Here is a 12,664-nt window from a genome sequence, read left to right on the forward strand (position 1 = left end):
CAGGTGGCGCGATGTAAGGGGAGGATGTTGATCCTTTTGCCCTTTTTTCTGGTGCCACGTACCTTTTACTCCTCAGAAACTTTTATAATTTAGCAGAATAGAGATTCCCCTTCACTGAGATACCCAGGAGAGACAAGGCCAAGAAGAATTCAAGCCAAAATCCATTGACTGATTCTGAAGCCTCGCAGCTGCGCGAGAGGAGCAGCAGCGGGGCGAGAGGGAGCAGCAGCGGGGCGAGGGGGGCAGCAGCAGGGCGAGGGGAGCAGCAGCGGGGCGAGAGGAGCAGCAGCGGGGTGAGGGGAGCAGCAGCGGGGTGAGGGGAGCAGCAGCGGGGCGAAGGGAGCAGCAGCGGGGCGAGGGGAGCAGCAGCGGGGCGAGAGGAGCAGCAGCGGGGTGAGAAGAGCAGCAGCGGGGCGAGAAGAGCAGCAGCGAGGCGAGGGGAGCAGCAGCGGGGCGAGGGGAGCAGCAGCGGGGCGAGGGGAGCAGCAGCGACGCGAGAAGAGCAGCAGCGGAAAAGGGGAGCAGCAGCGGGGCGAGGGGGGCAGCAGCGGAGCGTGGGGAGCAGCAGCGGGGCGAGGGGAGCAGCAGCGGGCCGAGGGGAGCAGCAGCGGAGCGAGGGGAACAGCAAGCGGGGCGAGGGGAGCAGCAGCGGGACGAGGGGAGCAGCAGCGGGGCGAGGGGTGCAGCAGCGGGACGAGGGGTGCAGCAGCGGGACGAGGGGAGCAGCAGCGGGACAAGAGGAGCAGCAGCGGGGCGTGGGGAGCAGCAGCGGGGCGAGGGGAGCAGCAGCGGGGCGAGGGGAGCAGCAGCGGAGCGAGGGCTGCAGCAGCTGGGCGAGGGGCGCAGCAGCGGGGAGAGAGGAGCAGCAGCGGGGTGAGGGGAGCAGCAGCGGGCCGAGGGGAGCAGCAGCGGAGCGAGGGGAACAGCAAGCGGGGCGAGGTGGGCAGCAAACGGGTCGAGGGGAGCAGTAGCGGATCGAGGGGAGCAGCAGCGGAGCGAGGGGAACAGCAAGCGGGGCGAGGGGGGCAGCAGCACCAGCAGGGGGCACAGCAGCGGTGCGAAGGGAGAAGCAGCGGGGTGAAGGGAGCAGCAGCGGGGCGAAGGGAGCAGCAGCGGGTCGAGGGGAGCAGCAGCGGGGCGAAGGGAGCAGCAGCGGGGCGAAGGGAGCAGCAGCGGGTCGAGGGGAGCAGCAGCGGGGCGAAGGGAGCAACAGCGGTGCGGGGGGAGCAGCAGCGGAGCGAGGGGGGGCAGCAGCACCAGCAGGGGGCACAGCAGCGGTGCGAAGGGAGAAGCAGCGGGGTGAAGGGAGCAGCAGCGGGGCGAAGGGAGCAGCAGCGGGTCGAGGGGAGCAGCAGCGGGGCGAAGGGAGCAGCAGCGGGGCGAAGGGAGCAGCAGCGGGTCGAGGGGAGCAGCAGCGGGGCGAAGGGAGCAACAGCGGTGCGGGGGGAGCAGCAGCGGAGCGAGGGGGGGCAGCAGCACCAGCAGGGGGCGCAGCAGCGGTGCGAAGGGAAAAGCAGCGGGGTGAAGGGAGCAGCAGCGGGTCGAGGGGAGCAGCAGCGGAGCGAAGGGAGCAGCAGCGGGTCGAGGGGAGCAGCAGCGGGGCGAAGGGAGCAACAGCGGTGCGAGGGGAGCAGCAGCAGGGCGAGAGGAGCAGCAGCGGGGAGAGAGGAGCAGCAGCGGGTCGAGGGGAGCAGCAGCGGGTCGAGGGGAGCAGCAGCGGGTCGAGGGGAGCAACAGCGGGGAGAGGGGAGCAGCAGCGGGTCGAGGGGAGTAGTGCATACAAGGGCAAGACTGCAAGGCATAAGAAAGGGGGAAAATGACATCACCCTTTAAATGTGAGTCACTGACGGCAGGCAGCTGATTGGAGGATGATGAGTGTGTGTTACTTCCCGTCCTACAGCAAAGCCTGGTCTCCAGTCGTCTCCCTGCCACTGGGCTAAGTCCTCCCTCCCGCGGGCCCGTGTGGTGGTTGGTGTGCAACAATCAGCCCACGTTAAAAGAATCCACCCACAGGCATCTCCAACCCAACCCCATCCCACCCAACCAAATGAATTTTGGAACCTGGAATTCAGGACCCTTATGGACAATCCCAGCAGCAACAGACCTGAGCGTAGCACTGCCATCATAGCTCGGGAACTCCGACGGTGCAACATTGACTTCACCGCCCTGAGTGGGACACGACTGGTAGGAGATGGCCAGCTTAAAGGACAAGGTGGCGGATATACCTTCTTCTGGAGAGGCAAACCAGAAAAAGAACGTCGTCTCTACGGGGTCAACTTCATCGTAAAAATCAGTTTGGTCAGACGTCTTAACAAACCCCCCGGGGGGTGAACGAATGCCTCACAACTGTAGGGCTCACCCTGGCCCAGAAGCAGCACATCACAACCGTCAGTGCCTATGCCCCAACCCGAAATTCAATAAATGGGACAAAAGAGGCATTCTATTCCAGCTTCGACCAATTGCTGTCCTGCATCCCAAAGGGAGACGAGCTGATTCTCCTCAGCGACTTCAATGCTAGAGTTGGAAAGGACACAAACCTTTGGAAAGATGTGTTAGGCAGGTAAGGGGTAGGGAAAACAAACGCCAACGGAGTCCTCCTCCAGAACATGACCTGGTCATCACAAAGTCCCTGGGCGTGATTCTCCGCTCCCGCGACTAAGTGCCCACGCCATCGTGAACGCCGTCGAGGTTCACGATGGCGCGAAACGGCCCCGATCTCGACCGATTCAGGGCCCGAAAATGGGCGAGGATCGGGGCCGCAGGAAACTCGGGGGGGCGTGTCGTGAAAGCAGCGTCATCAGCGCGCGCCGGGCATTGGCGCCGTGTAAAAGCGGCGCCGCGTAAATGAAGCGGCGACTGGCGTAACTGGCGTCACCCACGCATGCGTGGTTGCCGTCCTCCCCGAGGGCGCCCCGTAAGAAGATGTCGGATGGATCTTGCGGGGCGCGGAGGAAAGGAGGTCCTCCTTCAGAGAGGCCGGCCCGCCGATCGGTGGGCACCGATCGTGGGCCAGACCCCATTTGAGGCCCCCCTGTGCAGGAAACCCCCTGGCCCCCCCCCCCCCACAGGCCGTCCCCCCAGCGTTCCGGTGCTGTTCCCGCCGGCAGCGACCAGGTGTGGACGGCGCCGGTGGGAACCCGTCGTATTGGGCAGGCCGCTCGGCCCATCCGGGCCGGAGAATAGCGGAGAATCGCCATTTTGGGTGTCTCGGGTGATTCTCTGGCCTGCGCCGCGCAGAACACGACGGGGCCGTTCTCGCTGCTTGGGTGAATCGCGGGAGGGCGTCAGACCGGCGTTGTGTGGAAAAATGACGCGCCAGGCGATTCTCCCAACCGGCGCGGGAGCGGAGAATCGCACCCCCTGTTCCCCAGAGGGACAAGCAGATCTCATGGCAACACCCCCGCTCCAAGCACTGGCACCTAATATCATTGCCCGGGCAAGGGATCGCAAAGATGTCTGCATCACCTATGCCACGACTGCTGGATCGACTATCAACTAATCAGCTCTCCCATCTCCATCACTCCTGCCTCACACCAACACAGGCAGAAAAAACTCTGCCACAGGAGACTCCATGTCGCTGGACTCAAAGACCCTGAGACAAAAGAGCTACTCAGTTGGTGCATCACAGCTAACCTGCCGACAACCAACGAGCCAAAGCCGCAGAATGCCCACAGCGGCTGGTCTGCCTTAAAAGCCACCATAGTCAGCACCTGCGATGCGTGGCTTCTGCTGGAAATATTGGCAGGGGAAATAACACAGCCATGAAGCCATGACTCCAGGCATGCTCTACACTCTGAGAGAGACAGGCAAACAGAAATAGTGGGTAATTAAACTATTGCAAGATCCCAAGAGCATATATAACATACATAATATATAAGTGATAAATATATCAAAGACCTTAAATGCTGAAAGGAACTCTTACCTTTCCTTTCTTGATACATGTGTTTATTGTATCAAGAAGATCTGCTTTATTTTTGTCACTTTTGGGTAGTTCAGTAAGTTCTTTGCCAATCAGCTCCCCCTTATGATAACCCATCATACGTTCAAATGCTGGATTCACATACTGCAATGGAAATTAAGACTTGAGGTTAATTTTCTGCTCAAATTTACACCTTGTGTTTTTTTTCATTTGTGTTGACAAAGTACCAGAGGCACTTACTGCGACTCATTATTTGCAGTGTGTCATCATCAAAAGGTTATTCTTCCCAGTAAAATCAGAGATATTGTGATTCTTTTATCAAGAATCTAGATCTCTGATCCTAACAGCACGGTGGGGGTACCTACACCAGATGGACTGCAGCGGTTCAAGAAGGCAGATCACCACCATCTTCTCAAGGGCAATTAGGGATGGGCAATAAATGCTGGTCCTGCCAGCACTGATTGCATCCCATTAAAGAATTAGGGAAAAGAACTAGCACGATAAATTATCTAGGCACTGCAAATCCATGTCTATTCTGGTATATTTCCGGCGTAGCTCCAGCAGATCTTCTAGAGTCAGAATATTTAAAGCACAGAAGGCGGCCATTTAACTTGTCATGACTGTGATGGATCTCGATCTCTGAAAGAGCAATTTACTTCATGCAATCCACTTACTGCCACTGCCCTGCCTTCTCCCCACAGAATACTGCTCCTCCTTACCAAAATTGTCACTCTTCAGCCTTTCATGAACATGTTGTATCCTTCAGAAGAACCAAAACTAGGTTAACTCTTAGATATGCCAGGAATCCAACTTGAGCCAGAACTTATTCGATGGAGCCTTCGCCCACCTCTAACATGGCACTGATGTGACAGGGCAAAGGGGCTCAGAACATGGCACTTCCTACTCCTGAGGCCTTAATTGGAATAATGAAGTATCCTTGGTGCAGTAAGAACAAAATTATTGGCTGGTCTGGAATAAATATGTCCACCTGGTGTGGACTCCGAAGCTTTGCCAGAGTTTTAAATTTGAAGCGACCTTCTTACAACGCACGCAGGAGAAGCTAAGAGATGTTTCCAGCTGAAGGCATCTGAAATCACCTGGAATGCCTGATCGGGTCACCTCCTCTGGACTTCCCAGCACCGTTGAAATAGAGAGAAGCAAAGGTGGGCGATCCACTTGCTAATGGTAATCGAATCAAGAGATCTCCCATGACCGCATAAACGTTGGCAGAGTCAGCACCCGAGATCTTGGTAGGTGCATCTAGGTGTCTGCGCTTTTGCTGCAACTGGCCACATTAGGAACGGTGCCTCAGTCTCTTTCACATGGGGTTGGCCTGGCAGGGAACGCAGAGACTTCCCACTAAAACCTCCGAGTTAAAATTCCAGTCAGATCCTGATGATGCCAATGTTATATTAACTTGTGCAATATAGTATATTACTCTTTTGAAACAGCCGAGTTGATAAAATTGACAATATTCTTTTTGTAAAGATAAACTCATTTATTGAGTAATATAAATAATATTTGTGAGTCCTTTTTACTCAATACTCAACTAGTAAAGAAATAAAATACAGTAAAGATGACAAACTAACTATACAATGTAATAATGAAATAACTTATAACTTCTCTCTCTCTAGCTATTCTATGTCTTGTCTGTTCATTCCCCTAAAGCACACGCTCTCAGAAAGAACGGGAAAGTCCTTTTTATATCACCTGATAGTGAGGCATCTAGTGTTGAATTGACTGTACTAGTTTTACATACACTGATCATGTATATTGATATACTACAGTCAGGACTCATAGCTGGTCTATTTTACTACATGACTGTAATGACTGTGTTACTTTTACAACTGGCTGGTATTTACTGATATCTACGAATCAAATTGAAAAAAACAAATGCTGTTCTACATACACATTTAGAAATAGCAGTCATCCGCAGCCTTGGACTTGATTTTATTGCAGTCAGGAAGCCTGATTCACAATCATATTACAGGGACTGTACCATGTGCTGCTCCTTGCATTGCATCAAGCAGATGGAAGGTAAAGATCACCCTTATAAATATATATTCACATGTAGTCACTGGGAAAATAAATACTAAACCCACACTGATTTGCAAACCTCCAAGTCCCTCGACATCTGTCGCAATAAATAGTTGAGAGATTTTGCATTGCATTATCCTGGGACTGGATGGCATGTGATGAATGATAAGGTGCAGTAAAATACAGCTGAAGTGTGGGACAAGAATATTAATTTTTAAAAAGTCTTTCTTTAAAGTTTTGCAATCGAATGTTTGTGCTGATGAAGCTGAGGGTGGCCAGTGCAAGGAACTCCTGCCTTGCCTCACCATTAAGTGGCCAAAGTGATCTATAGAAAAGCTACATGCAAAGTAAAGCTCCCCTTTATCCTGCTCCAACAACATGGCTGCTTCAACCTCCTTCAACCTCAAATGCTGCACATCGCACATTAGCTTTCTTCACAGCCTTTCTTTCATGACTGTCGATTGAGTTGTAATTTTATGGTTGTCGGGATTGTCTTTTGATTTTGGGCCTTGGCCTAAGCCTAAGACATTTACAGTCAGTGGAAGAGACTTTTGTAGTTTGATTCAAACTCAAATCCTAGAGATCCCAATTTACAGTGTCCTGGTGACTGCACCCCCCAGTCTGAAGTTTGTGTTGTTGCTCTCAGGTAAGCCATGGAATTGTGGAGGTCTTGTGGCAGAGTGGGTAGTGTCCCGACCTGTGAGTCAGAGTCCGAACCCAGAACTGGAAGGCCAACAAGTTGAGGATCGAACTGCAAATACACCGATGGCAGGGGGTAAGGGACAGAGAGGGTGCTGGTCAGCCATGCTTGGTGTGGAGTGATACTCCTCCAGCTGTAAGCCTCTGGTGACAGGCTAGTACGGTTTTAGGAAAACCTAATTATCAGAACAGATGAAAGTCTGCCTTCTGCACCACTTTGTGAAGGAAGAGAAACAAACCATGGAATACAGACCAGAATAAAATCTTGTTGTAATTAACTGCTATTTCAGACCTCTTGTTAGTAAATGGAGCCAGGATATTTGGCAATGACCTAATAGCAAGAACAAACCGACAGCTGCCATTGAAAGAAGTGAAACATTTAATTTATCATTCTTATGGGGCGGGATTCTCCGACCCCCCGCAGGGCCGGAGAATCGCCGGGGGGGGGGGGGGGGGGGGCGTGAGTCCCGCCCCGACGCCGGCTGCCGAATTCTACGGTGCTGTTTTTCTGGCGGGGGCGGGAATCCGTCACGCCAGTCGAGGGGCGTTGGCAGCGCCCCCCCCCCCCCCGGAGATTCTCTGCTCCGCAATGGGCCGAGCGGCTGCCCGTTTTCGGCCAGTCCCGCTGGCGTAAATCACACAAGGGGCGAAATTCTCCGTTATCGGTGGAAAGTCCGCCGATCGGCGCAAAAAACGGCGCAAATCTGACTTGCATCACGTCGGAAAAATGGGTCGAAAGTCTCCGGCCCGAAATGGGATAGCAGCGACGTAACGGGATCCGCGCTTGCGCAGTGGTTCATGCCGTGCAGCGTCATACGCGCCGCACGGCGTGACGGCTCATAAGGCCGCGCTGCTCCCCCCCACCCGACCGCAACACCCGACCGCAACACCCGACTGGATGGCTGGCCGCCGCTCAGCCCCGAGGTTTGAGTCACAGGATGTGGAGGCGCTCTTGGACGCGGTGGAGCAGAGGAGGGACGCCCTGTATCCTGGGCACGGCCGCAGAGTTGCCCCACGCCACAGCCGGCGTCTGTGGAGGGAAGTGGCAGAGGCCGTCACCGCTGCGGCCCTGACACCACGGACAGGCACCCAGTGCCACAAGAAGGTGAACGACCTTGTCAGAGCAGGCAGGGTGAGCCTCCCCATATCCCCCCCTCCCCCATATCCCCCATATCCCCCCTCCCCCATATCCCCCCTCCCCCATATCCCCCCTCCCCCATATCCCCCCTCCCCATATACCCCCCTCCCCCATATCCCCCTCCCCCATATCCCCCCTCCCCCATATCCCCATATCCCCCCTCCCCCATATCCCCCTCCCCCATATCCCCCCTCCCCCATATCCCTACCTCCCCATATCCCCCCTCCCCATATCCCCCATATCCCCCCTCCCCCATATCCCCCATATCCCCCTCCCCATATCGCCCATCCCCCATATCCCCCTCCCCCATATCCCCCCTCCCCCATATCCCCCCTCCCCCATATCCCCCATATCCCCCCTCCCCCATATCCCCCCTCCCCCATATCCCCCCTCCCCCATATCCCCCATATCCCCCCTCCCCCATATCCCCCCCTCCCCCATATCCCCCCTCCCCCATATCCCCAAGTGAATCCAGCCCTAACCTTAACCTCTGCAATCCACGCGCAACCATTGGCGTGCATTCATATACCTGCCTAACAGTGTTGCCTTTTACCCCTGCCACCCCCCCCCCCCACAGGATAAGCGCGCACACAACAATAGGGAGCATGTGAGGACTGGAGGAGGGCCCGCTGATGAGAGGCCACTGACCGAACACGGGGAAAGGGCCCTGGAACTGGCTGGCGGACCTGAGGACCGGGAGGTTGCTGATGCAGAGGTCGGGGGCGTAGTAGCAAGTGAGCCACCGACAGCCCGTCCCCATATCCCCCCTCCCCTATATCCCCCTCCCCCGTATCGCCTGATCACTGCCTGATGTCTAAACATGCATGCTTCATTGTGTATCGCAGGACCAAACGTCCAGGCACCCATCCCCGCAGCTGCAGACCGCCCGCAGGATGCCCCTCGGAGGCCACGGGAGACGGAGAGACCCGGACCCTCCAGCATGCGACGCACGCAGGATGCCCCTCGCACACCACGGGAGACGGAGAGACCCGCACCCTCCAGCATGCGACGCCCGCAGGATGCCCCTCGCACACCACGGGAGACAGAGAGACCCGCACCCTCCAGCATGCGACGCCCGCAGGATGCCCCTCGCACACCACGGGAGACGGAGAGACCCGCACCCTCCAGCATGCAACGCCCGCAGGATGCCCCTCGCACACCACGGGAGACGGAGAGACCCGCATCCTCCAGCATGCGACGCCCGCAGGATGCCCCTCGGAGGCCACGGGAGACGGAGAGACCTGGAGCAACAGGGAGACGACATCCCGTCACGTGCGGGAGTGACCACCCAGCGACGAGGGGGGCAGCCACAGGCCCCCGTCACATCTGAGCCAGGACACCACTACCCAGGATACCACTACCCAGGACACCACTACCCAGGACACCACTACCCAGGACACCACTACCCGGGACAGCACTGCCCAGGACACCACTACCCGGGACAGCACTACCCAGGAAGACGAAATACCGGACAGTGACTCTGAGTGGATGGGTGGAGACGAACCCCCACCCCAAAGTGCCATGGACTCAGAGTGGGACAAAGAGCACGACACAACGCCACTGCTGTCACCAACACCCTCCACCATCGCAGAAACACTCACCTCGGTTGGGCACTTGAGTGATGAGGCGTCTGGTACATTCACTGGTGCGCACAACACAGCCGTCCCGGTACAGCAGGTGGAGGTAGGAGCAGCAGAGGGGCCGGGCGGTCGGAGGGCAGCCCAGCCCAAGCGAACATCTGCCGCCCAGATGGATCCCGGGTTCCTGGAGTTACCACACCCACACATAGATCCGATGCAACCACCGACCCGGAGACGAGCGAAGAGGGTGACAGGCGGCTTGCGGCGGCTGCAGTCGCAGGTGGAGGAGTCCACCCGCGTCCAGGAGCTGGGAGTGGTGCCGGTCATGCGTGCCACCCAAGCTGACACCGCACGGGTGGCGTCCGCGGTGGAGGCAATGGGTGCGACGGTGTCAGACATGGGGAACGGTTTGCGAGGCCTGGGGCTTTCCGTGCAGGCGGCGTCTGTGGCCTAGGAAATGGCTGCCCTCTCACAGGAGGCCATGAGCCAGTGCCAGCGCCAGATGGCAGAGGCGCTCAACGCCATAGCCCAGTCTCTGCAGGCCATGGCCCAGTCTCAGCAGGCCATGGCTCCCTGGGCTCCATGGCTGCAAACCTGCAGACCCCTGTCGATACCAGCACGGGCCTCCAGGACTGGCAGCGCCAGATGTCGGGGGGGCGTCGGATGGCCAGTCCGTTCGCATCCCCCACCCATGTAGAGGCCTGGGGGCCATCGGGCACCCCGAGGGAGGAGGAGGTGGTGTGGTCCGTCCCGGCTCCCCCTGCAGGGGAGGTCCCGGTACACCGCGACACCTCGGACTCCCCCCCCCCTTCCGTCCCAGGTGCATCGGGTGGGCAACGGGCAGGACAGGCTGGCAGCTCGCCATCCCAGTCGCCCGGGCTCAGCCTGGCCCATCTAGGCCAGGACGCCCCAGGAAACGGCCGCCAAAGGGATCCAGTGTCAGAGGGCAGGAATCACAGGAGTCCACCTCCAGTTCTGCTGTACCGTCTGGGGAACCACGTAGACGTAGTCAAAGGGCCCGTAAGGCCAAACAATTAGACACTGAGTAAGTTGGCACGGGTGCAGGGCACAGATGAGTTTTAGGGGCTAGGGCACGTGCATGAACTCCTTTGGTTATTAAAGTCAATGTTACACCTACAGAAGCTGCCTTTGTGCTCTGTCCAAAGCGTGCAGGGGTGTCATGTACGTTGAGCGCAAGTGTGTGTGTGAGGGGTGGTCTTACCTCAGCCCCAGGTGAGTCTGCCCCCTTCCCCCTGGGCCGCCATTAACATCCCCCCGGGCAGAGGACGGGACCGTGCGCTGCAGTGTCACAGCCGCATGCAGGGATGGTCCGGGTGGATGGTGGTACTGTGGCCATGGGTCAGACATAGTCCAACGATGTAGAGCCAGGAGCTCACCGCAGGGCGGGTTGTCATCATCCTCCATGGCCTGCAATAGACACGCGTCCACCCGCAACTGTGTGAGCCCGGCCCGTTGTGCCGCAGGTGGATCGGCAATGGGGGGGGGGGGGGGTGCATGCGGGTGGGGTGGGTGGGGTTGGGGAGGGGGGTGAGGGTGCTGGGTGGGTGGATGGGTGGGGGGTGTGGGTGGTCGGCTGTTGCCATGGTGTGCGGTCTGTGGCCATACTACCCGATTCCCACGCCCATCTAGTCAGTGAAGCGGGCGGCTATCAGTCTGTCCCGTGCCCGCTGGGCCAGCCGGTAACGGTGGACAGCCACCCGCCTGAGTCTACCCCGTCTGCCCTGACCATTACCCCCATCCCCCTCATCTGGGGAGGACTGCGCCTCTTCCTGCTGCTCCTCCAGTCCGCCCTCCTCTGCCTGCGGCACATCGCCCCTCTGCTGGGCTATGTTGTGCAGGACGCAGCACACCACAATGATGCGGCCAACCCTATCTGACCGATACTGGAGGGCGCCCCCAGAGAGGTCCAGGCACCTGAAACGCATCTTCAGCACGCCAAAGCACCTCTCTATCACTCCCCTTGTCGCTACATGGGCATCATTGTAGCGGTTCTGCGCCTCATTGCGTGGCCTCCGTATAGGCGTCATCAGCCACGATCGCAATGGGTAGCCCCTGTCGCCCAGCAACCAGTCCCTCAGCCGGGGATGGCGTCCCTCGTACATGCCGGGGATGGATGACCGCGACAACACGTATGAGTCGTGTACACTGCCTGGGTAACGGGCGCAGACGTGCAGGATCATCATGCGGTGGTCGCAGACCACCTGTATGTTCATCGAATAGGTCCCCTTCCTATTGGTGAACACGGCCCTGTTATCTGCAGGTGGCCGCACGGCGACGTGCATCCCATCGATCGCGCCCTGGACCATGGGGAACCCGGCCACGGCAGAGAAGCCCACGGCCCAGGCATCTTGGCTGGCCCGGTCCACAGGGAAGCGGATGTAGCGGTGCGCCATGGCATATAGGGCATCTGTCACTGCCCGGATGCACCGATGCACCGATGTCTGCGATATGCCGGACAGGTCCCCACTCGGTGCCTGGAATGACCCCGTTGCATAAATGTTCAGGGCCACCGTAACCTTGACGGACACGGGGAGAGGGTGTCCCCCGCCAGTGCCACGCGGTGACAGGTGTGCCAGCAGGTGGCAGATGTGTGCCACGGTTTCCCGCCTCATCCGGAGTCTCCTCCTGCATTCCCGGTCCGTGAGGTCCTGGTATGACTGCCGGGGCCAGTACACACGGGGCGCCCTCGGGTGCCTCTGTTGCCGTGGGGCCGCGACGTCCTCCTCCCCCTCCTCGTCCTGTCGGTCAGGTGTCCCTCCAGCCTGGGCGGCTGCCGCCTGTCCCTCTGCGGCAGCCTGCGCCGCCTCTCTGTCACGCTCCTCCTCCTCCTCCTCCTCCTCCTCCTCATCCAGGGCAACATAGACATGAGCGGCTGCCGCCACGGCGGCCAACATCGCTGGATGATCGGAAAACATGACGGCCTGGTGGGGGGGAGGGGAACGACGACATGTCATCATTGCCCATATCCCCTCCCCCCCCCCCCCCCCCCCAGCCAGATGGCATGGACCGCATGGGTCCAACTGTTGGAGGCTGGCACCTGGCCAGGTGGACCAACTCACTTGCCCTCTCATCCCCCTCCCCGGCAAGGACCCCCCCCCCCAACCTCCACCCCGGCACGGACCCCCCCCCCAACCTCCACCCTGGCACGGACCCCCCCAACCTCCACCCCGGCACAGACCCCCCATCCCCCTCCCCAGCACGGACCCCCCCCCAACCTCCACCTCGGCACGGACCCCCCATCCCCCACCCCGGCACGGACCCCCCCCCCAA

At 58.7% G+C, this 12,664-nt stretch overlaps 1 protein-coding gene across 3 annotated transcripts in view; it reads right to left on the reverse strand.

The window, feature by feature from the left end:
- pde8b (phosphodiesterase 8B) overlaps nucleotides 1-12,664 on the reverse strand; it is a 642,529-nt gene that overhangs the window by 86,948 nt on the left and 542,917 nt on the right. For all 3 annotated transcript variants that reach the window (XM_072516021.1, XM_072516020.1, XM_072516019.1), the window contains exon 8: nucleotides 3,923-4,063. In XM_072516021.1, coding sequence (XP_072372122.1) covers nucleotides 3,923-4,063 — 141 coding nt within the window. The remainder of the gene's footprint in view (nucleotides 1-3,922; nucleotides 4,064-12,664) is intronic.

The sequence above is a fragment of the Scyliorhinus torazame genome, chromosome 9, assembly GCF_047496885.1.
Source record: "Scyliorhinus torazame isolate Kashiwa2021f chromosome 9, sScyTor2.1, whole genome shotgun sequence".
NCBI classification, from domain to species: domain Eukaryota; kingdom Metazoa; phylum Chordata; class Chondrichthyes; order Carcharhiniformes; family Scyliorhinidae; genus Scyliorhinus; species Scyliorhinus torazame.